The 22,636-nt window shown below is 37.5% G+C and overlaps 1 protein-coding gene and 1 long non-coding RNA gene across 3 annotated transcripts in view; one reads left to right on the forward strand and one right to left on the reverse strand.

The window, feature by feature from the left end:
- The window catches only part of dnm1b (dynamin 1b), a gene marked incomplete at its 3' end in the record, with an annotated part of 38,706 nt that extends 18,749 nt beyond the window's left edge, over positions 1 to 19,957 (reverse strand). Inside the window, exons 1-12 of one of the 2 annotated variants that reach the window (XM_084114553.1) lie at positions 19,601 to 19,956; positions 9,029 to 9,102; positions 7,997 to 8,146; positions 7,670 to 7,873; positions 7,411 to 7,509; positions 4,527 to 4,687; positions 4,183 to 4,325; positions 1,820 to 1,955; positions 1,613 to 1,680; positions 1,238 to 1,376; positions 326 to 412; positions 126 to 196 (exon numbers count right to left, since the gene is read on the reverse strand). In XM_084114553.1, coding sequence (XP_083970679.1) covers positions 126 to 196; positions 326 to 412; positions 1,238 to 1,376; positions 1,613 to 1,680; positions 1,820 to 1,955; positions 4,183 to 4,325; positions 4,527 to 4,687; positions 7,411 to 7,509; positions 7,670 to 7,873; positions 7,997 to 8,146; positions 9,029 to 9,102; positions 19,601 to 19,761 — 1,493 coding nt within the window. In that variant the 5' untranslated portion in view covers positions 19,762 to 19,956. Of the gene's footprint in view, positions 1 to 125; positions 197 to 325; positions 413 to 1,237; positions 1,377 to 1,612; positions 1,681 to 1,819; positions 1,956 to 4,182; positions 4,326 to 4,526; positions 4,688 to 7,410; positions 7,510 to 7,669; positions 7,874 to 7,996; positions 8,147 to 9,028; positions 9,103 to 19,600 lie in introns of both variants that reach the window. The other variant, XM_084114554.1, reaches the window with a different exon arrangement.
- On the forward strand, positions 19,155 to 20,011 carry LOC311083200. The gene is made up of 3 exons (XR_014606231.1): positions 19,155 to 19,268; positions 19,522 to 19,764; positions 19,884 to 20,011. It is a non-coding gene; the product is annotated as an uncharacterized lncRNA (long non-coding RNA).
- The last annotated feature ends 2,625 nt before the right edge of the window (positions 20,012 to 22,636 follow it).

The following is a 22,636-nucleotide window of genomic DNA, read 5'->3' on the forward strand; positions in this document are numbered from 1 at the left end:
TCTCCTGTTTCCCATGCTGGTGACCAGCAAACCAGCAACCAGCTCCCCATGCTTTTACCAGCATGCAAAGCATACCTTATGCTGGATTTAGTAAAAGGTTTAGTAAATAGTTAGTATGTTCTTACTTTGCAAAACCGATGAAATCCTCATGATTGGTGTTCATGTATGCTAACTCAATGTCAATTAGCAACATGACCTGATGACAGAAAAAGAAAACAACAATACACATTTCACTACTTATTTTTCAGTTAAAGCTGTAGCTTGGTTTTACCACATGAGTTTGTATATGTAAAGGGTTGGCAGGTGCATGTTAGATGGGCTGTACCTGATTTTTGGTGCGACTCTCCCGATCACGGATGTGCTGGGTTACAATCCTCTCCATTTCCTCTCTAAGCATGGGGTACTGAGCAAGCTGTCACACAAAACACATACTGGATCAACTACTACCACTGTTAGGCACTACTAACACAGACAAATGGACAAGAGATTTCAGTGATTATTTAAATGCGGAAAATAATTGTGCATAAATGAAATGCTATATTTCATTAAATAAATAATTTATACTTTATTGAGATTTTTATTTCATGAACTGTGCTTAAATGTCATCAAAATAATGCCACAATTTGAATATATAATTTATTTTCTTTGGGCAAAATGTTTTTAATATTTAAAGGTAGGGTGTACAATTTCGATGCAAGAGCAGGCTAGCTTTGAAAGCATTAGATCCCACCCTCCCTTGAGAGCTAGACATGAACGTGCAGGTCGCGCACTGCCAGAGCAAATTCAGCAAAGCGTCATAAGAGACGCCATTTTCAAATGTCATTTTTTCCTGTGATGGCAAAGTAAAATTTTCAGCAGCCATTACTCCAGTCATCAGTGTCACATCATGATTCCTCAGATTTAAAAATTTGCTGTTTTGGTGCTAAAGAAAAATGTCTTATTATCATCAAAGTTGAAAACAGATGTGCTGCTAAATATTTTTGTGGAAACCCTGATACATTTTACGATTCTTTGATGAATGGAAAGTGGACATCTTAAGTAACAATTTAGTCTAGTCTAGTTTAGTCTTTTGATCAATTTCATGCATCCTTGCAGAATAAAAGACATAATTAAATAAAAATAAAAAACATAATTAATTATTTATTTATTTTCAAAAATTGACCCCAAACTTTTCAACGGTAGTGTATATGAAGGTCAAATGGGTATACTGAATAGACAGACATGGAGTAAGGTTTACCTTCTTGGTGCATTGCCTGACCGTATTGACCAACTCGGTGATGACCAGGTCCACACATTTCTGACATGGCTCTTTAATCTTGGCGATCTGCCGTTTAACAATAGTCTCGAAGGCCATGTCTGGAGTAAACAGACCAGTCCTGACAAGTAAAAGAAATGAACAGAGCAGTCAGAGAACTAAATTATGTGCTTTACAGTTCCTGATTAGTTTGTGGTTGCAGTTTATATTTCATGACATGGTTCTCCTGGTGCAGTACTTCATATCTAGCAAGCAGTTGTTTAAAATGTCACAGTGACATCAAAGAGAGTTTGATCTCAGAGCAGGTGAGTTAGCGAATGTGTTTGACTCTGTCTGTTTGAGGTAGAGGCTTCACACCTGATACCGTGGATGTTCTTGATGGCGTAACTTATCTCCTTACGCAGCTCTTTCTCATCAAACTCCATCTAGTCACCATTAACAGACAGAGAAACACTTCCTTTATATAATATGAGAGAATATAATTTAAATAATTCCACAGAAAGTATGAGCACTGCATTGTTTTGATCTCAGAGAACATCAGTTGTCACAGTATGGTAAAATTACCTTAACTAGCTCAAAGGGGAAGCGCTCATGGAAGATGCGATTGATCCTTGCACCTCCGGACAACTCCACCGTGTCCACCTGGTCTCCTGAACCCTCAATGCACTTCTCAAAATCAACTGCAAACTGCTGAACCATCCTTTAAACCAGAGAATATTGAGTTCTATGTGTGAGTCACAGAAAATATACAAACCACCACACCGAAACACACACAAAAAAAGATATACTACTGTTTAATGTTTTGTGAAAGAATTATCTTATGCTTACCAAGGCTGCGTTTATTTGATTAAAAATACAGAAATACTGTGAAATATTATTACAATTTAAAATAACTGTTTTAAATTTTAATATATTTTAAAAAGTAATTTATTCTTGTGATGGCAAAGCTGAATTTCCATCAGCCTTTACTCCAGTCTTTAGTGTCACATGATCCTTCAGAAATAATTCTAATATGCTGATTTGGAGATCAAGAAAAAAAAAATTTTGTATAAAAGTTGAAAACAGATGTGCTGCTAAATAGTTCCCTTTTGAATAGGAACTCTACACTGTGTCTAGGATGGACGCTATGGGGTCGCCATCAGAGTATCCAGTGTCTGAAGCATGTGTGAAAAAACATTTCAAACAGATTGGTTGGCAACAGTCCGTATTACATTATTATCGGAGCACCCAGAAGTATAAGAGTACTCTTACGTATATACGTGTACTCTTCGTAGCACACGTCATCAGCTTTTTTTTGTCTTCAGGAGCCATTTTGTATTGTTAGCGCGTCGTGAAGGCAAGATCATGGGAAATTCAAGCAAGCGTTCTAGGAAGTGTGTGCCTCCGTGTCCCAGGTTTTTGAAATCTGAGGATACACGCAACCTATGAGTTTATTGCTTGGGAGAGGAGCATGAGCGTTCAGTGCTCGAAGGTTCTGAATGCGCTCATTGTGAGAAATTCTCAATGAGAAAGCTCTGTTTGCATTTGTCCCTATGCTCAAGGGATGTGGGACGAGCGTCTGCATCCCGCGGCTCAGGCTTCAGCTGTGGGGTTTGCAGGTCGAGCTTGCAAAGGAGTTTGAGAAAGGACTGGCTCTTTCTCACGCCTCGATCGCGTGCTTGAGCAATCTGATAGTATATTGCTGCCATCATCGCAAAAGGAAGCGGATTTGGTTGAAGAAGGCAGGAAAGTATCTGTACTGAGTCTTCTCAGCCTGCCAGGGTAATATGGGGAATTGCTGGACGTCATGGATCTGGCTTGGGGGCATGAAAAACGGGAAGTCAATCGTGGTAGGCTGGACAAGTGCTTCTGTTAGGCCATGTTCGCCCTTCCCCCATGAGCCTTCCATTCCTTTCTGACCTCTACGCTGAAGTGGAGAAGTCGTAGAAGAAGCCATTTTCAGTCCGGACTTATCAATTTTATCATTCAAACTACGCAGATGTAGAAGGATTAGCTGAGAGGGGATATGTGAAGATGCCCTGGGTAGAGGAGACGCTTGCAAACTATCTCTCCCAGAGTGAGTCATCCTCATTGAAGGCTCCTGCCCTGCCATCCAGGCCGCTTCAGACCACCTCGCGCTTGAATGGCAGGGCGTATGAGGCAACAGGCCACACCAGGGGGGCCTTGTACATCATGGCAGTATTGCAGGTTTACAAGGCAGATCTGCTAAAAGAGGGACTATCAGGGACTGTCCCCTGAAGCGGTTGCTGAACTGTGCCGCACTACGGATCTAGCACCCCGGGGCAGCTAAACAAACAGCCGCTGCCATCGGTTGCTCGATGTCAGCGATGGTGGCATCTGTGACTGAACTTGGCGAACATCGGGGAGAAAGAAAATAATTTTATCCTCGATGCCCCAGTCTCGCCCTCTGAACCTTTTGGTACATCTTTTGAGACAGTGGCCGGAAAGTTTAGAGAGGCGAGGGAGCATTCAGCAGGGTTCAAAAAATATATTACGCGCCGATCCATATCTCCAGCTTAAGCCTCTGGGGGTTCTGTCCCGCCACAGTCCAAGGACCGGAGGCAGGGCCATAGGGAGAGCGTGGCCACTCGTGCTCCTCCTCCCTCGAGGAGTCGAGCACAGAGGAAGCGAGATGTGAGGAAGAAGAGACCGGATCTCAGGGAAGTGATTAATAGGAAGCCCTTCTGTTAAGACCCAAATGATGACAAAAAAATAACATCTCTCATCTTCCCACTTTTCTTCTTTTTCTTAATTTTTTTTTTTTTATAAACATTATAAATATCTTTACTGTTTACAACTGAATAAGTCCTTGATTAATAAAAGTATTCATTTCTTTTTTTTTTATTCTTACTGACCCCAAACCTTTGAATGGTTGTCTATGTGCTTGAGCTGTAAATTTTCAAGTGGGTAATACATATAAGACTCACTGTAGCAGAGCCTTGGTTTTGCGAGAAGGATCATCGGGGCGAAAGTGCTTGTACTCCTCCACCTCTTTCTCAATGGACAGTAACTGGCTCTGAAGTTTATTCCTCAGTCCTGGCAGGGTATCTCGGATGTGATTAGTTAATTGCTAGATGAGAATGAAAACCCTTGGTTACTGGCTAACATTTTTCAAATGTACAGTATATTAGATGATTTATGTTTGTTTACAAAACAGTGAGAAAACAATATACTTAAGGCTATATTCTTCTGTATCAAAATGGCAGTGAGGTGTTTAAAATGCTGAAAATCATGCAAAAAAAAACCCCACATGCTCTCTGTGTCATTCTACCTGATTAAGCACTTTCTGCAGGTAGGGAGTCCCCATGCGATCGGCCAGATGTCGATAGGCTGGGTGGGTGAGGAAGAACTTCCTTTCTGCTGCCATGGCAGCAGTAATGTCCTTCTTGCCATCAATGTCCTTTTGACTGCGGTTCACAACCCCAATGTAGCCTAAAGGGAACATCCAATTTGAAGTAGTTACAGGCAATCAGCATAATAAAACATAGCACATTGGACATACTAATATAAAATCAATCAAATCAAAATAGTTTCAGAAAATGCAAAAAAATACAGTAGCTGTTAAACTATTTTCATGAGGTGGACTTTTTAAAGTAGCCAAATAAAATTTTACATGTAAAGTTACAAGGAAATAAATGGGAACCGTGTTAACTAATCAGAGCTAGCTAAAAAGAATCCGCTATGTGACAAGTAATCAATGTCAGTGAATAATAGAGAGGAGAAAGGTCATCCACAAGTGCAGAAAGAATAGCTCTTGATAATGAACTGGTATACTTGGACTTAAAATTGCATCAACAAAATTAGAGAAGATTTAAATCGTTGGGATACTCATTGGGACCAATCTGTGACTAAAAAGTGGCTCTTATAAAAAATGACTGTCCTCCCAAAGCTCCCAATTCAAATGATCCCTATCCTGTTCTCTAAAAATGTTTTAAAAGATGTGAATAGCAAGGCTCAGTTCCTTTATCTGGAGCAAGCGCAAGCCTAAAAGTGCTGTTTACACGACACCATTATCAACTAAAAACGTAATACTTTTTATGCGTTTTGGCCATTCATTTACACGACAACGGCATTTTGGTGCCTGAAAACGCAAACTTCTGAAAACGGATTTTTAAAGTGCAAGTTTTTAAAAACGGTCTCAGTGTAAACAACAAAAACGTGAATCTCTGAAGACGATGACGTCACGCACATGCGTATTACGTGTTCAGTCTATCGTGTTTCATCGCCATCTAATGGCCTGGCAGCAGAATACAGCGGTTTTAGTCGTCTTTGCGGATCCGTGTGAATGGTAATCGTTTTGACAATGGTGTCGTCTGTTCGCAGAAAACTCAAAGGAAAAACGTATTTGTTATAAGAATATCGTTGTCGTGTAGACATACCCAAAAAGTCCATGATAATGAAACTAACTGAACATAAACGTGACAGTCTGAGGGTTGCCACCATGGTGAAAGATAAAAATTTGTTCCAGTGCTGGAAATTTTTAAATCACTTCATCTATAAATCAGAAAAGGGTGCAAATATAACTGTTCAGTGCAAAATATGTTTGCCAACTATTAAAATGCTATTGATATCGAAGGTTTCAATGTCGAACCTGAGGAAGCATCTGTATGTAACTTAGCCCACAGTTAACTTTAAGCAGTCATTAAATAAAGTAGGAAAGGCATTGCCTACTCCCGCCTGCCAACACCATGCTGCTAATCAAGACGTATTTTAGCTCTGTATTGCTTGGTGCATGTTCAGTAGTTTATTTAACGATGTTAATCTCCATTCATAACAAATTAGCTAGTCTGTTAGCTAGCTAAAGACGTCTTTACCAGCCACACTTCTGTTTATGAACCCTTTGACAGAAAATATATATTGTTATGCCAGTGTTTTCTGTCATAGCTATTGCAAGGATTTGATTTAAAAACAGTATAATACTGTAGCTATTAAACTATTTCTTGTTATGAATTTAAATCTGTATTTAAACTCAGAACAATCTCAAAGTAAAAAGAGGTGCTAAAGTGTGATTTTGTGGTGGCTGTGCTTTAAAATTAAATTATAATAATCTTAATTCAAGTGATGAAGGATTTTGAAAGTCTGACAGTAATCAGTGTTGAGTAGGCTAAGTTGAGTACTGTAAGGTTAAACTTGCCTGGTTTAAATGTTTGGAAATGATTAACAGATAAAAACATTCATTAGAAATGTATAAAAGTAATCAAGTAATCGAATGTAATCAGTTACATTACTTTAATAAAGTAACTGAAATAGTTACACTACTTATTACATTTTAAATAGGGTATCTTGTAATCTGTAACCTATAACATTTCCCAAGTAACTTTCCCAACACTGTCGGTTATACAAGGTTCTCAATGTACATCTGAGGGATCATTCATTCGTGTAATCGTGCCATGGCTATACAGTTTAAAATTGTATAAAGGATGTATATTTTACCAAACCGTAGACATGCATTTAACAATACCCTTTCACCTCTTTGCTTTAAGTGCAAAACACAAAGGGGGGGATAGGGGTGTATATTATTGCAGTTTACATCCTGATATCCTGATGTTCTTGCTATTATTTAGAATATTCTGGCCCCCTGGTTGAGATCCACTGCTTTAAAAAGTTATACATAGACGTGCAATTTAACAACTTCTGACCAATGAATTTCCATGTATTTATTGTTGTTTACTAAAGTAATGAAACTAAAGTTTCTTTAGCTAACATTAGTTAACTACTTTAGTTACTATGAAATAAGAATGATCAATACTTCTACAGCATTTATTCATCTTAGTTCATGTTAATTTCAGAGTTTACTAATACATTATTAGAATCAAAAGTTGTATTTGTTAACATTAGTTAATGCACTGTGAACTACAATGAACGGCAGTAATTATTTTAACTAACATTAACAAAGATTTATAAATACTGTAACAAATGTATTGCTCATTGTTAGTTCATGTTAGTTAATACATTAATGTTTACAAATGAGACATTGTAGTGTTAACCATATTTGTAATAATCTTTTTAAAAGGATGGATTTTAATTTGTGTCAAATTTATAGAATTATACTTATTACAGTGCAGATCTCTCCAATGAGACTTTTTAAATGTTCCTGAGAGGCTTTATTTATGTGGAAAGAGTATGAATGCGTTCTCTTTGTACACTGACTTCACCTCTCCGTAAAGGAAGAAGCTTGTTTTCCAGGATATCTCGTGCATCAGTTCCTTCATCCATTAGATCCAATTTAGTGATCACACCTATAGTTCTCATTCCTGTTCAGAAACACACACACACACACACACACACACACACACACACGTGATCAGGAACAGTTTTAAAAGAAAAGAACTTTAAAAATCTCACATCAAGATATGTCTGAAATTTTGCAATTATTTTAGAACAAGTGTCAGTCACTGCTGGATGACAACCCACCCTGAGGGTCAACCTCCTTGGCAATCTTGAGGGCATCTGAGTTGGCCAGGTCAGAGTTTGCAGGAGACACAGCCAGCAACAAGCAGTTATCCTTAGTCACAAACTGCATTAGCATCTCCCTGATCTGGGACTCAATGTCAGCCGGCTGGTCACCTACAGGCACTTTGGTCATACCAGGCAAGTCCACGAGGGTGAGATTCAGGACTGGCGAAGAGAGGGGGTGACATGATTTCATGTGACGTTTCACAATGCATGCTTATATGTAACAGAATATGTAGATCTGATCATGTTAAAATAACTTCTCTGTATGTGCATGAATGAAGGTACCATGAGGTGAATAGACGCGCAGATTGATAGGGACCGGTGAAATGCCTTTGTTTTGGCCGGTGATGCGATCTGTCTCTGCCTCAATCTCCTGACGAACCTCATCGAAATCAGTAAACTTCTTCCCCTTGCAATGCAAAAACTCGGCATGTTCTGGAAATAAGCAATTAGGAAAGGCATTTTAATATTAGCTTTGCATTCCATATTAGCTTTGCCTTAAAAACATGCAGGGTTTCTCAACTCTGACTCTCAAGGACCACTTTCCTGCAGAATTTAGCTCCAACCCTAATCAAACACACCTGAACAAGCTAATCAAGGTCTTCTTCAGGATTAATAGAAAGATATAGGCTGTGTCCGAAATTGCCACCTATACCCTTAAATAGGGCACTATTTGAGGGGACAGCCATTTGTGGTGGTGCCCGAAAACATAGTGGACATTACTGAGTGCACTTATTCAAATCCACAATCCACCGCAATAACAAGTATACAACTGATGTACGCTCAATGGCTATAGAATACCCATAATGCACTGTGACGGTCACGCCGAATAAATTCCCACGTCTGACCAGAAGATGGCGTCCGCAGCTGAATCATCCATTTTCCAAACCGCTGGTCCAATGTGTCTACAGCGTTGTTTAAATAAAGCTGCAGTTTGGCCACTCTAGCGGTTAATACAGGTTTGAAACAACTTGAGGGTGAGTAAATGATGACAGAATTTTCATGTTTAAGTAAACTTGCTAGTTTCCATGACAGAGTTAAAGATAATCTTTTCATTACTACTGGAGCCAGTTTGCTAAGTTTCAAATAATTACAGCGAGCACAAATTATGCAAAAGCAGCAGCCCTTCCGCCGCACTCAGTGGGATACTCAAGGAATATTGAATGAGAGTATAGGGGTCGATTTCAAACACGGGGATAGGCAGGTGAGTTTGATCAAAGTTGTAGCTAAACTCTGTAGGAAAGTGGACCTTGAGAGCCAGAGTTGAGAACCCCTGCTAGAGAATTTGTTTTTTTAGTGTTCTTCTAGGATTTTTACCAGTAGGGCAGTTGACCAGCTGCAGCACTAGGGGGCGCCGAGTGACAATACCAGAGCCACGAGGCAGAAAGTCCCTAAAAAAGAAGACGAGGCAGCATTCATGGCGTCAAATTTTGTTTTTGTATGCAAACGACTGTATTAAAGTGCATTTCTAGCATACAAATATAACATGTAACCATGTAATATTACATTTTCTTTTTAAATCTGAAGTAGAAATAATCAATTAAAATGATAAAATAAGTCATGCTGCTATGTTTAAAACTGCTTTTATGAGTCAATAAAAAGTAATATTAATTAAATAATGTGAAAAACTCAGTTTTTAATCTAATGATGACTCTAAGTGTATGTTCACACTAAAAACAGCTCATCATGAAAACCAGATGTACTGACTTAATTAAAAACATGCCAGTGCTAGTGCTGCTCTAGCAGCTGTGTGCATAACCCATTGTTATACTTGTTCTAGATTTTAGAGGCATTAGTGCAATTTTTCATACATGGATGTTGCCTGTATATTTGCAACTATAAGCCTTCCTTAGCAATGAGACATTTGGAGACAGGGTTGGAGAAAAGTGTGTGAGAAAGCGCTGTATGAGTTTCTGGCCATTAGGCAGAAGTGCTTCCAAAATGAGTGGTTATGCTTAGAAAGAAAAAAAAAACATGTAATTGCATTTCACTACTGACCACAGCTTTTATGGATTTCCAAGACTGGATGTTTAAAATAGCCTCTTCACGATATAATCTCACAATCAAACTTTTTAGGTAGCTAATTTAATTTGTGTTTCTTTTTACAGTCCAATTATGTAATTCATATTGACAGTGTTAAAATAATAAAGCAATCATGATGGTTATATACAGGTATCCTATCATAATAGCCTCTCATATTATCTCTGATCAGCTTCTTTGATTCTCCAATAAACTGCAAAATGGCAGATACAAAAAAATGTTTAAAAAATAGTTTGCAGTGTGATGAGGATGTTTGTATAATTAGTAAATAGGGCAATAGACTGTTTATTTTAGGACTGCTATGAATTAATTAAGTGCTCTAGTTGTTGTCCATATCCATACAGCCCATATTTTGCAAGATGCAGTTCAAGGAATACATAGCCTATATAGTACATACATACACAAATGCATATATACAGTAGTGGCCAAAAGTGATGTCCGGCCAAGGAAAATTGACATCTTCACCCTTTATTCAAATATTGTTACAAATTTGTTACAAATTTTGTACGCATAATGCGTAGTTGTGCTTGGAGTCAAATGTTTTATTCGTGATACTTTTTGGCCAGGCTGTCGTTCAAAGAAATTATGAACACATGCAAAAACTACTTTTGAAAATAAAAATAAAACCTGTAGCTTTAGTTCAGTAGCTTTTTTCTTTGTTTTTGCCAAATAGTTTTGTCAGATAAACACCTTAACCAAGTTTAGTGTTTTGTTCTTCCCTCATCTTTAAAATGTTTTAAAGATCTAAAATATTTTCCTCATATTTTGGTTTAAATTACGGTTTTATCCCCTCCGGACATAATTTTGGTCACTACTGTATATACACTGCTGTTTAAATTGTTTGGTCTCTGTAAGATGTTTTTTATGCATTTTTCCCAAAAATACAGTAAAAACAGTAATATTGTGAAATATTATTTACAATTTAAAATAACCGCTTTCCATTTTAATATATTTTACAATGTAATTTAGTGACAAAGCTGAATTTTCAGCATCATTACTCCAGTCTTCAGTGTCACATAATAATATAATAATAATATGATAATAATCTAATATGCTGATTTTGTGCTCAACAGTTGTTTATTACTGCTTAATATTTGATGAATGGATGAATTGTTTTTTGTAACAATGTAAATGTCTTTACTGTCACTTTTGATTAATTTAATGCATTCCCGATTTTTATTTATTCATTTATTTTTTGTTTCGAACTAAAGTTTGTAATGTTGATATCTGACTGATTCAAGGGTTAGAACAATGACCTCTGAAAAAATAGGTGGCCATTTTTTTTTTTTAAAAAGCAGCCTAAAACTAAAACCTAACATTTACTAGGACACATGACCAGCTTAAAGGCGGTATCAGCGATTTCAGGCCCAAACATAAATGTTCACATTCATCTAATCTTACCTAACGATCCGCTAGCTGCCCGCCCCATAAGCATGCCGTCAAAAAAACGCGTCTCTGTAGGCAGCCTAGGCTCTGAGATCTGCACACAAAAACAGTTGTTTTCACCCGGTTTAGCCAAACACTCAAAACCAAAATAAATAGTGTTCCAACCAATCACCGACAGGGGAGGGTGTTGTGAGGTTTTGCGCTCGTGCACGGCTGCCTATGACGGCTGCACACAAAAACCTTGCAACACCCGCCCCTGTCGGTGATTGGTTGGAACACTATTTATTTTGGTTTTGAGTGTTTGGCTAAACCGGGTGAAAACAACTGTTTTTGTGTGCAGATCTCAGAGCCTAGGCTGCCTACAGAGACGCGGTTTTTTGACGGCATGCTTACTTCCCATTATTGACGAACAGACACACACACAAGCTATGTCCCAATTCAGAGGCTGCATCCTTCGAAGGCCGCAAAGGTCGGACCGGGAGTTGTTAAATGGGATGGTCAAGCCTAAGGAGGACTGTTCTTGTTGCCTAGAAACCGTAACAACTGCCGTTGATGAGTGGCAGTAACATTTATACTGGACTTTTTTGAAAGTTATATTCAAACTATTACTACTACTAATATTCACAAACTGCCTAAATACGTTTACCATGGTCCATTTATGTATATAATAAAGAGTATAAACTATAATTGCATATTAGTAAGATACAAGTAAACATTTGGACCGCTTTAAAACTTATTTTTATTTTTACATTTGTATCATTAGATATTTAGGTAAGCTGAAACCCCATACTTATGTTTGAAAGTGTAATTAGGCAAGTTCTCCAAAAAAAAAAAAATCCCTTCATCACTGGCGCGCAATGGCCGCAAAGGATCCATCTGTTGGATCCTTCATTTCACAGGAAACGAAAGACGCATTTGGAGGCCGCATTTGAAGGAGCCTTCGAATTGGGACAGCCTTTGTCGCGCCGCGGTGACGCAATCGGCCTTCCAATGCGGCCTTTTGAAGGATGCAGCCTCTGAATTGGGAGGCAGCTACAGTGTCTTATCTGCTCTTGCAGGCTGTTTAATGACATTCATACGGCAGCTGTGATAACAAGCTGCTTTCCACCGGACTGCACCATAATGTAATTGATCGTCACGTCACCATGGTGATAGGGCAAATCAGCATGTGCCACTGTTATAAAACTCCATGTCTCATTCATAATATAGACATATAGACATCTGTCCAATAAATTGCACCATAAGTGTCAGCGTGGATGAGCTCATGTTCATTCAACTGTATGATACACTGCAACTGATTCATAAGTCCAAAGAGCAGTTTGTCTCTGAGGAAATTAATCAAGTAAGAAACATAAGCAAAGCTATTTTGAAGAACTGTTTTCCATAAAATGAAAGTCAGTGGGGTTCAAAATAAAATTGCACCCAATTCACATTCATTCTATAAATAAATAAAGAATTTTCTTCTTCAGAAGATATTTCAAAAGTAAACAGACTTAGGTTTGGTCTCATTTTAAAGTCTCATTTTGGTCTCATATTATTGTTGAGGTAAAAAAAAGTTTGAAAAGTGAAACAAAACAAAAAAGTTATAGTTATTTATGAATTATTTATGACAATTATTTTATATAAAATATATTTTATAAAACATGTTAAACTCAAAATCTACTAGAAACTCAAAGCCAAGCCATACATCTAAATAAGTTGTTATTCTAAATTTGAGGTTGATATCTCAAAAAATGAGCTTTCAGTAAGATTTTGTTTGGGTGCAGTACCAAATTGTCCCCATTAGAAGCCAGCGAAGTATACACACAGTGGTTAGACACCCACACAATTATAGCTGATAATGTATCAAATTGGTTCTTTAATATGCAGAAGAGGAAAACAGGAATAAAGCGAGTATTTGCTTTATTGGGCAAACCTGAGAAAATGGCACCATCTGGTAAAACTTTTTTTTTTTTTTTTTTTTTTTTAAGCCTTGCCAACAGAAAGCCTATTAACAAAGACTTTATAATTTTATAGTTAAATGGCCCTGGGATTAAAAATTGCAGTTTTAATGGGTATCAATGGGGACATTTTCTCCTTAAGGTCCTGAGTGTAACTATTTTGTGTTACTAGTGTAAAGTAGATGGGGGTGAAATAGTAAAATTCCAATAAAAATATACACTTGTCCCGAAATGTATGCAGTTGGCATTAACACAGGCAAAATGATAATTAAGAAAAAAAAAAAAATTAGTCATCCCTCTGTGTTACAAATACAAACACTGGGATGGGACATTTAGGGTCTTTTGAGACCCCTGATGGAGAAAAAAAAGCTTAAACTAGCCTAAGGTGGTGTCCTTTTGAGTGGAACCCGATGCCGCACCTTAGCGTTGACGCTATATATCCGGTGTCTGAAGCATGTGTCCAAACACGGAAATCTTATTGGCTGAATATATGGATGTCGTGTCGGGATGTAGTGTAGCGCCTTCACCATTCTAGAAATACATGCCAGAAACAGCTTCTTTGTCTTCAGAAGCCATATGTTTTTTTGAGCACGTGTCTGCAATCCTCCATTGTGTTGTGTGTCTGCGAAATCGGTCAGTAGTTATTCTGTACAATGGTAGGGTTGACTTACAGAAAGTGTGTGACGCCGTATCAGGGAAAGTATAGTTAGACCATATAAAGAGACCAATATACTCAATGAAGACCAGGAGTCAAAGCTGAGGTACAATAAGTTGACAGTTGACTCATAGGAAAGAGCAGAAGCCAAAGCGTATCCCTCTAGAGCAGGGATGGGCAACTTCGGTCCTGGAGGGCCACTGTCCTGCAGAGTTTAGCTCCAACCCTGGCAAAAACTCTTTTCTAGTAATCCTGAAAACATTGATTAGCTTGTTCAGGTGTGTTTAATTAGGGTTGGAGCTAAACTCTGCAGGACAGTGGCCCTCCAGGACTGAAGTTGCCCATCCCTGCTCTAGAGCCCTCCCTCGTAAGGACAGGAGGGCAGGGAGATCTGAGCAGTTCAGCTTGCCTAAGGGTAGATTAAGAGAAATGATCTTCACGATGGCAGCCAAAAAAAGTCCTGATGCTTCGGGCTCAGTCCAGTTCAGTTTGCCTCCCGCCTCGTTTCCAAGGCATGGTGGGAACGAAAGTGTGCCAGGAAGGAGACAAAGTATTCCTCAAAGAGGAACTGTGCACTCTTCTGGCAAAAGAGGCAATAGAGCATGTACCCCTGCCAGAAAGAGACAGGGTTTTACAGTTGGTATTTTAAGATATGGTTTACATCCAATTTTAGATATACAGAGCCTGAACCGTACTCTTCAGACATACAGGTTCAAGGATTGGTTTGTGACTATAGATCTAAAGGACGCATTCTTTCGAATTGAGATCTTGCCAGAACACAGGAAGTTTTGCCAGGTTTGCTTTCAGTGGCAAAGCTTACCAATATAGAGTACTTCCTTTTGGCCAAGCTCTGTCCCCATGCACGTTCACCGATGCTCTGGTGCATGGATGCTGCTCTGGCTCCTCTGTGACCTCAGGGCATCCGTGTACTCAACTATATCGATGACTGATTGATATTAGCCCAGTCGGAAGAGCTAGTGGCACGACATTGAGATGTTGTGCATGCTCATGAAGCATTTGGGGCTCAGCTTGAATCTCAAGAAAAGAGTGTGCTTTCTCTAAAACAAAGAAACCACTTTTTAAGGGAACCACTTTTTTTGGGATTCGACCACGATACAGGCACATCTGTCTCCTGCACGTGTAGATTCAATCCTAACCACTGCTAGAGACGTCAAGCTAGTCCAACAGCTTTCCGTTCTGCTAATTCAAAGGCTGCTAGGCATTATGGCAGCAGCAGCCAACATTATTCCTTTGGGTCTACTGCGCATAAGACCTCGTCAATTCTGACTCAAGAGCAGAGGTTTCCATCCTCTGAATCATGCTTCCAGAGTCATAAAAGCCACGCACAGTGGACATCGTGCTCTTCAGCTTTGAAAGACACCAGGATTCCTCAACAGAGGCCTGGAACTAGGGGCGTGTGACGGATGCCTCTCTCACAGGCTGGGGTGCGGTTCTCGATGGCCGAACAGCCTGTGAAATGCGGTCACTGAGGAGCGCATCGAGCATTGGATTACTGATGCGATCCCCCTCTCTACGAGGCGTGTGGTATGGCTTTGCCTCTAGAGGTCAGGGCTCACTCCACAAGAAATATGGCCTCTTCCAAGGCACTTGCTAGGGGTATAATACTTCATGATGTATGTGCTGCAGCAGGTTGGTCCTCTCCGCACACATTTATCAGGTTTTATAGATTAGAAACTGATTCAACCCCAGGTTCTCGAGTCCTTGAGGGTTGATCAAAGTCAGAGTCGGCACTCAACAAAGGTCACTTGTGGGCAGGCTCTTCCCAGGGAGTGGCGGAGTTGGTATTTAAGTTCCCATAGCATTAACAAGAGCTGTCATGATATCAGATATATCAGATCAGAATTGAAAGAATTGACGATAAATTGCAGTATCTAGAAATTCAGAAAAAATGTAAAACAAATAATGCAGTCAAATAGAAATGAAAAAGAAATGATATTTTATAGTATTATATACAGTATATGTCGATTGGCATTGCAATATAAATATACATTATCTTTATGAAAATACCCTATTACTCATGAGTCTCACTTGTGGACTTTCTGTGCAAAGGGCACCCTTGAGCATCGAGAATTAATGAGACATTAATTAAATGTGAGAGTTTAGCGCTCCATACTGCTCACATCATCCTATTTGGGGTTAAAAAAAGACTGTTTTCTAAAGATATTTGAAGTAAATGTAGGACAATCCATGTTTCTATCCAAATGAGCACACTTTTGGATTAAAGCCAGAGGGATGTAAATATAATAACACACAGAAAGGCGTCAGCAGTTAACAGGTTAATGTAACATTTCCTGTTTCAGGACTAGCAAAATAATGGCAACTTACTCTCTGTACAGTGGCCAAATCTGAAAGATAACGGCGGCGGAGGTGGGTGAAGAGGTTGGTGGTTTTGCCCCCTTTTGCTCTCACTGTTGATCATCAAATCCTGCAGACTGGGCTAATTAATGAGTCATTTTCGTGGAATTGAAAAAACTTCCACACTGGCAGGATAACTTTCTTTGAGTGTGAGTAGAGTGTCTCGTCTGTCATATCCGACGACTGCGTGCTGTGACTGCTAGTGTTTTATGACAAATGGCAACCAGCGTATAATATTATCATGCCTGTCCTATTCATTTGAAATATCATGGTTATCGTCAATACGTCTCTGGTTACATATGTAACTTGGTTCTCTGAGAGGGGAATGAGACACTGTGTCACGTTGCCACGGCCCGGTTAGGCCCGGTGTGTCTTTATCAGACAAATTGAATCTGTCAACAGTCAACACACATTTCTGGAATCTATTTCTGGACTCAGTGAGACACTACACTACGCCACAACGTCCATATGTTCAGCCATGCTTTTATTCAGCAAAGATTTATTTAACTGATAGAAAATGACAGTAAAGACATTTATAATGTTACAAACAATTTCTATTTCATTTCAACATTCTATCTGAACTTTGTTAAGTTGTACTTATTTGTGCTATTGATAATTTGCTTATTTATTCTTATTGTATTACTGAAAATGTTTGGAATTTATATTAGTTAATCTAGCATATTAGCTAGTTGCTACTGATATTTTATTATTTTTATTTTTATTTTTTATGGTATTCAGGTGCAACAGAATGTTTTGCAAAAAATAAAAAATAACTGAATAAATGTGTTTAATATCTAAATGTTTGACTTTAATTTATTCATTTATTTTTTTATCATATCGGAATCGAAACTGGGAATCGATTTGGAATTGGAATTGATAAGCAGAATCAGAATTGGAAATGGAATTGCTAAAATTCTAACGACACCCAACCCTACTGCCATCCATGCACTTTTAAGGCAGAAAAATAAGGAAGAAGAAGAAGAAGAAGAAGAAGAAGAACTAAATCAAGACAGAGCCACCTCCACATATTTTTAAAGAACTGTCCTTGGTCCTGAAAACAAGCAGAGCTCATCAGGCTAAGTGCCAGACAATGTTAATAAGTAAACCTGTTTAAGAAGCGTGAGGCAAATTTAGGCTTATAGAGAATAAGACGTGCAATAAGACAACAAGAATCCTACTAACCTTCTAATATTAACATACTCATTTGGGGTCAATAAGTTATGTTTTTAAAAGGAATTAATACTTTTTATTCAGCAAGGATTCATTACACTGATTAAATGTGACAGTAAAGACTTTGATACAAATATATATTATTATATATTCATCAAATAATTCTGAAAATGTATCACAAAAATATTAAGCAGCACAACTGTTTTCTTAACTGATATTAATAAGAAATGCTTCTTGAGCACCAAGGATCATGTCACAGTGAAGACTGAAAATTCAGCTTTTTCCAACATAGGAAGAAATTACATTTTAAAATATATTGAAAAATAGAAAACAGTTCATTTGAATTGTAATAATATTTCACAATATAACTCTTTTATTACATTTTTGCTCAAATAAAATGCAGCATTGGTGAAAGACTTAAAAAATCTTACAGGCCCCCAAACTTTTGAACGTTTGCTGTGTTTATTCACTCGCCGTTGGATCTTGTCTCGTGTGTTTTGTGAGTGCCTGGTTTGTTTTCATGTTTGTTTCTTTATGCCATTTGCTCTCCTGTCTATTGTCTTAACCCTGCACATCTGATTATTGGTTAACTTTCCCCACCTGTCCTCTGTGTACCCCTAGTATTAAGATGCGTTTTGGTCATTTGCATCCCAAGTGGAGAATGCTAAATAAAGGTGTAAATTGGGTCTAAAATGTTTTGAGCTTGTCCACTTTCAACCACTTCCAGATTGATTTTGTTGTGTAAACGCTCATGTGGTCGAATTTGTTCAAAAAGCCACAAAAAAACCACTTTCTCTCCGCCTGCTGACGGGATTTAAACTTTGTCGGCTAAAGACCCAAATTTGGTAAGATGAAAATCGTACCAAGCACTCTCACCGTTCCATGGTCTTGAGAAACATGAGAGCTGCTGCTCTCCGTATGTTTTTTTTATCGTCTCCTTTCGCATTCATATGTAAATTGTGCGAGCTTATTTTGTCCATTAGATCGAAAGAAAACATACATTTACCCTCTCCTCAAAGAAATCAGTACAGAAGTGGTTGAAAGGGGACAAAAGAGATGAATTAAAACACCAGGCATCTACTTGTGATCTGATTGACCAAAACGCCAGGTGTAAACAGGGCCTAAGGTACCCTCATGTGTCATTATCCTGCCATGTCTCTCTGCCTGTCTTGTTGTCTGTCTTGTTTTCCCCCACGGGGTAGATTTTGTTTGTTTTTGTTTTATTTTTATTGATAAAAAGCCCAGTGCTCTGCATTTGAGTCCTCATCCTCATCCTTCACCAAACCCTGACATACTCAGCCTAATGTTGTTCTGTATGACTTTCTTCCATTGAACACAAAAGGCAGAATGACAGCTTCAGTCACCATTCACTGTCATTGTATAAAGAAAAGAAAGAAAGAGATGCAATCATCACAAGTTTAGAACAACATGGTGGTTTGTAAACGATGTCAGGGTGAACTATAACTTTAAAGGATTGTTATTTGGTCCTAATACTATTGGTTCCAATTTATGCACACAATTCCATCAGCATTCCTCACTGGGGTGAACAGAAAACAAAAAGCAGGGAAGATAGGCCCTGTGGCTCACATATGACCCTCTGACACCCAATAAGAGCGACTAGTGAACATTAAACCTTGGACTTTGGTCCCTTTTATCACAGCAGCCTCTGAATGCCTTTATATCTTGTGTTTATCTTCAACCAAACCATGAACATCTAATGGAAACATATTATAACATTATCTGAGGTATACGTAATTAGCTGTTACTCTAGACCGTAAATATTACACAATACTTCACACAAAGATCCTTTCTCTTCCTAATATACATAAGCTCGCTCGCGCATATGATGCCCAAGAATGCTGTTGTTTGGTGAAGAGGCAGCTCGCTATGATGGCCTCGCGAGGACACACACGTCAGCCATGAGCATCATTCATGTCACTCTCCTTCACGAGGCTGCTGCCAAAAGCGGTTGTCCATGTCGAGAGGCTGAGTTAAGTTTGCATGTTTTACATTAAGTTTTACATTAAGTAAATCATGGTCAAATAAATGTATTTAGTCAGTTAAGCATCAATGTATAACAAATTCTCCTGTTTTATAAGCGTAACCTGCCTAAAAACAGATGAGCTCCTCACTGTCATTGATGATATTCTCTCTATCTATATTATTATAACATTGGTTTTGGTGCACATGCATTATAGGCTATAGCCTTAGTGATAACTGAAAATGCTTGTGTCCCGTTCAAGAGCAATTAATGATACAGGGATAGTGGATGTCACGCTGGATGTAGAGTGATGCTGTCCATCTATGTCATCAGTCACTTACTTCCCAACGAAGTTCTCCAATACCGAGCTTTTCCCAGCACTCTGGCCACCGACCACCGCGATCTGAGGAAGGTCCATGTTGGCATTTTGTCCGATGGCAGAGAAAGCATCCTGCAGTCTGTTTACCAGAGGAATCAAGTCCTCCATTCCCCGATTGCCCATCGTGTGAGATAAATAATAGGCTCTATTTCACAGTGACTAAATTGACCATGAACTGAGACCTAATTTGCAGGCCTCGCAATATCTAAAAGCTGTCCTTTGCTGGGTTTCCTTTAATTTTCCAGGCACCTTGGCGAATGGACATACGTCCTCTCTACGCGCTGCTCCCTGCCTGTTCTTTTCACCACTGTCTGCGGGAGCGATGCGGTGATGAAGCGCTGGATACTGCGATACCGTCTCCAGCCACTGGGGGCGCATTGCATACTGAAATTATCGTTCCAATGTTTGTGATCATTTCACGGGACTTTCTGTGAAAAGTATAATTTTCAAAGTGATTATAAGCAATATCATAAGGTTTTGAATTGTATTCCAAAAGGCCTGAACTCTGTTGGTTAGAAATACAGCGTAAAAAAAAAAAAAAAATCTTCATTTTCAAAAAATGACATAACTTTTGGTATAATAATGGAAGATGAACGTGAATGTGGTGTTAATTCCTGTTCAAACAATGTGGGGTCATAAATAAAAACATTTGCATGTAAACTGAAGGTTTAAAGCTGTTTACTTTGAGAGACTTTTTGATCCAAAACCATATTAATTGCATCCCTACATTTTTGAGGAGTAAAAACAGACAATTAAATGGCATAGATTCCTGCTGTATAAAGAAAGATTGATTTGATATTGTTTCTATGTTGATTCAATGTTAAATAAGTGATTTAATTAAGGTTGAAAAAATATTGATTTTATGTCCATCTTGATCTATTTTTCATCGTTGAAATAACATTATTTCAGGGTGCAAACCTGATTAAAAATCAATGTTAAATTTTGAACATTGATTCAATGATCTTTTGGTTAATGCATTCACATTGATTCAATGTTGATTCAATGTTGGTCTGCTATCTAGGACATAGTAGAATATTTTGGGGAAATTTTATATTCATAAATGTAAGTGCCTTAAAACAAAGTTATTATTTTTTTTTTTTTTTTTCAGAAAGAAATTTGTTGAAAAATTAGACAATAACAATTAGAATGTTAAAATCGAAAAGTGAAGAAATTTAAACTATTAGAAGACCCTGATATATATATATATATATATATATATATATATATATATTTCTTGTAATAATTGTTTCATTTCTACAGAGTTGTGCTCTGTTCTTTAGGGATTTTATGTGATTTTGCATTGCCTTGTAATTGTGTTTTCTTGCATTAATTAAAAAAAAAATGTTTGTGATAATTGTTGTTGTAAAACAAATCAATCCTGAACGGCACTAAAAATAAAACAGCAGTGATAGAGCATTTTAAAGTAGCATTTTCAAGCCACATACAGTACAGGTCAAAAGTTTGGAAACATTACTATTTTTAATGTTTTTGAAAGAAGTTTCTTCTGCTCATCAAGCCTGCATTTATTTGATCAAAAATACAGAAAAAAAAAAAGGAATATTGTGAAATATTATTACAACTTAAAATAATAGTTTTCTATTTGAAGATACTTTAAAAAATAATTTATTCCTGTGATGCAAAGCTGAATTTTCAGCATCATTACTCCAGTCTTCAGTGTCACAGGTGACATCCAGTCTATCACATGATCCTTTAGAAATCATTCTAATATTCTGATTTATTATGAGTGTTGGAAACAGTTCTGCTGCCTAATATATTTGATGAATAAAAGGTTAAAAAGAACTGCATTTATTCAAAATAAAAAAATATTTTCTAATAATATAAATCTTCTTTACTATCACTTTTTATCAATTTAAAACATCCTTGCTGAATAAAAGTATTGATTTATTTCAAAAAAAGAAAGAAAAAAATTACTGACCCCAAATTACTGACCAGTAGTGTACATTGTTGTTACAAAATATTTCTATTTTTAAAACATTTGATTCTTTTTTTTATTATTTTAATTTTAATTTTTTTAATTTTTATTCATCAAGGTATCCTAAAAAAGTATCACAGGTTATGAAAAAATATTAAGCAGCAGAACTGTTTCCAACTTTGATAATGAATGATCATATTAGAATGATTTCTAAAGGATCATGTGACTGGAGTAATGATTCTGAAAATTCAGCTTTGCATCACAGAAATAAATGATCATTTAAAGTATAATAAATTGAAAACCAATTATTTGTTATTGTAATAATATATCACAATATTACATTTTTTTCTGTATTTTTGATCAAATAAATGCAGGCTTGATGAGCAGAAGAAATTTCTTTCAAAAACATTAAAAAATAGTAATGTTTCCAAATTTTTGACCTGTACTGTATGTGTTCTCTTGAGAGGTGTTTTACAAAAGCGGTTTTGGTTTTACAGTAAAGTCAACTTGCATCAATTTCCAGGTTTCACAGAAGCGGAAGTCGTCATAGATGGGTAAAATTCTCCAGCGGTGAATGAGAGAATACATGAAATATATTTTTTGTGGTCCCATTTGCTGAAATAGCAAAAGAAAAACTCAACAACCGTGTTTTCACAACTTTCAAAAAGATCTAGAGAGAGACTGATAAAGGCAGTCAAAAGAAAGAAAGATGTCAACTTTACCATCACTCCCACAGCCACTTTATTAGAAACACCCTCACAGCAGCAGTTATTTGATCATGGTAATACAATACTAAGTGTTATAAATGTACATAAATGAAAATATATAAAACTTTGCAAGATTTACTATGCTGATGACCGTAAAAACACATCAACACAGTCCATGAAAGGGTCAATTACAGAACTTTGATTAAAAAAATAAAATAAAATTGTAGGCCAAAACAAAACCCCAATAGGATTTTTCCACTGGCTTTTGGATTATTGCAGAAAATAAGACCACGTTTTATTCATCATGATAATCTTCACAAATGAACACAACTTTTCATTAATTTTGAAGCATGAATAC

The sequence above is a fragment of the Abramis brama genome (assembly GCF_963993115.1).
Source record: "Abramis brama genome assembly, chromosome: 5".
Classification (NCBI taxonomy): domain Eukaryota; kingdom Metazoa; phylum Chordata; class Actinopteri; order Cypriniformes; family Leuciscidae; genus Abramis; species Abramis brama.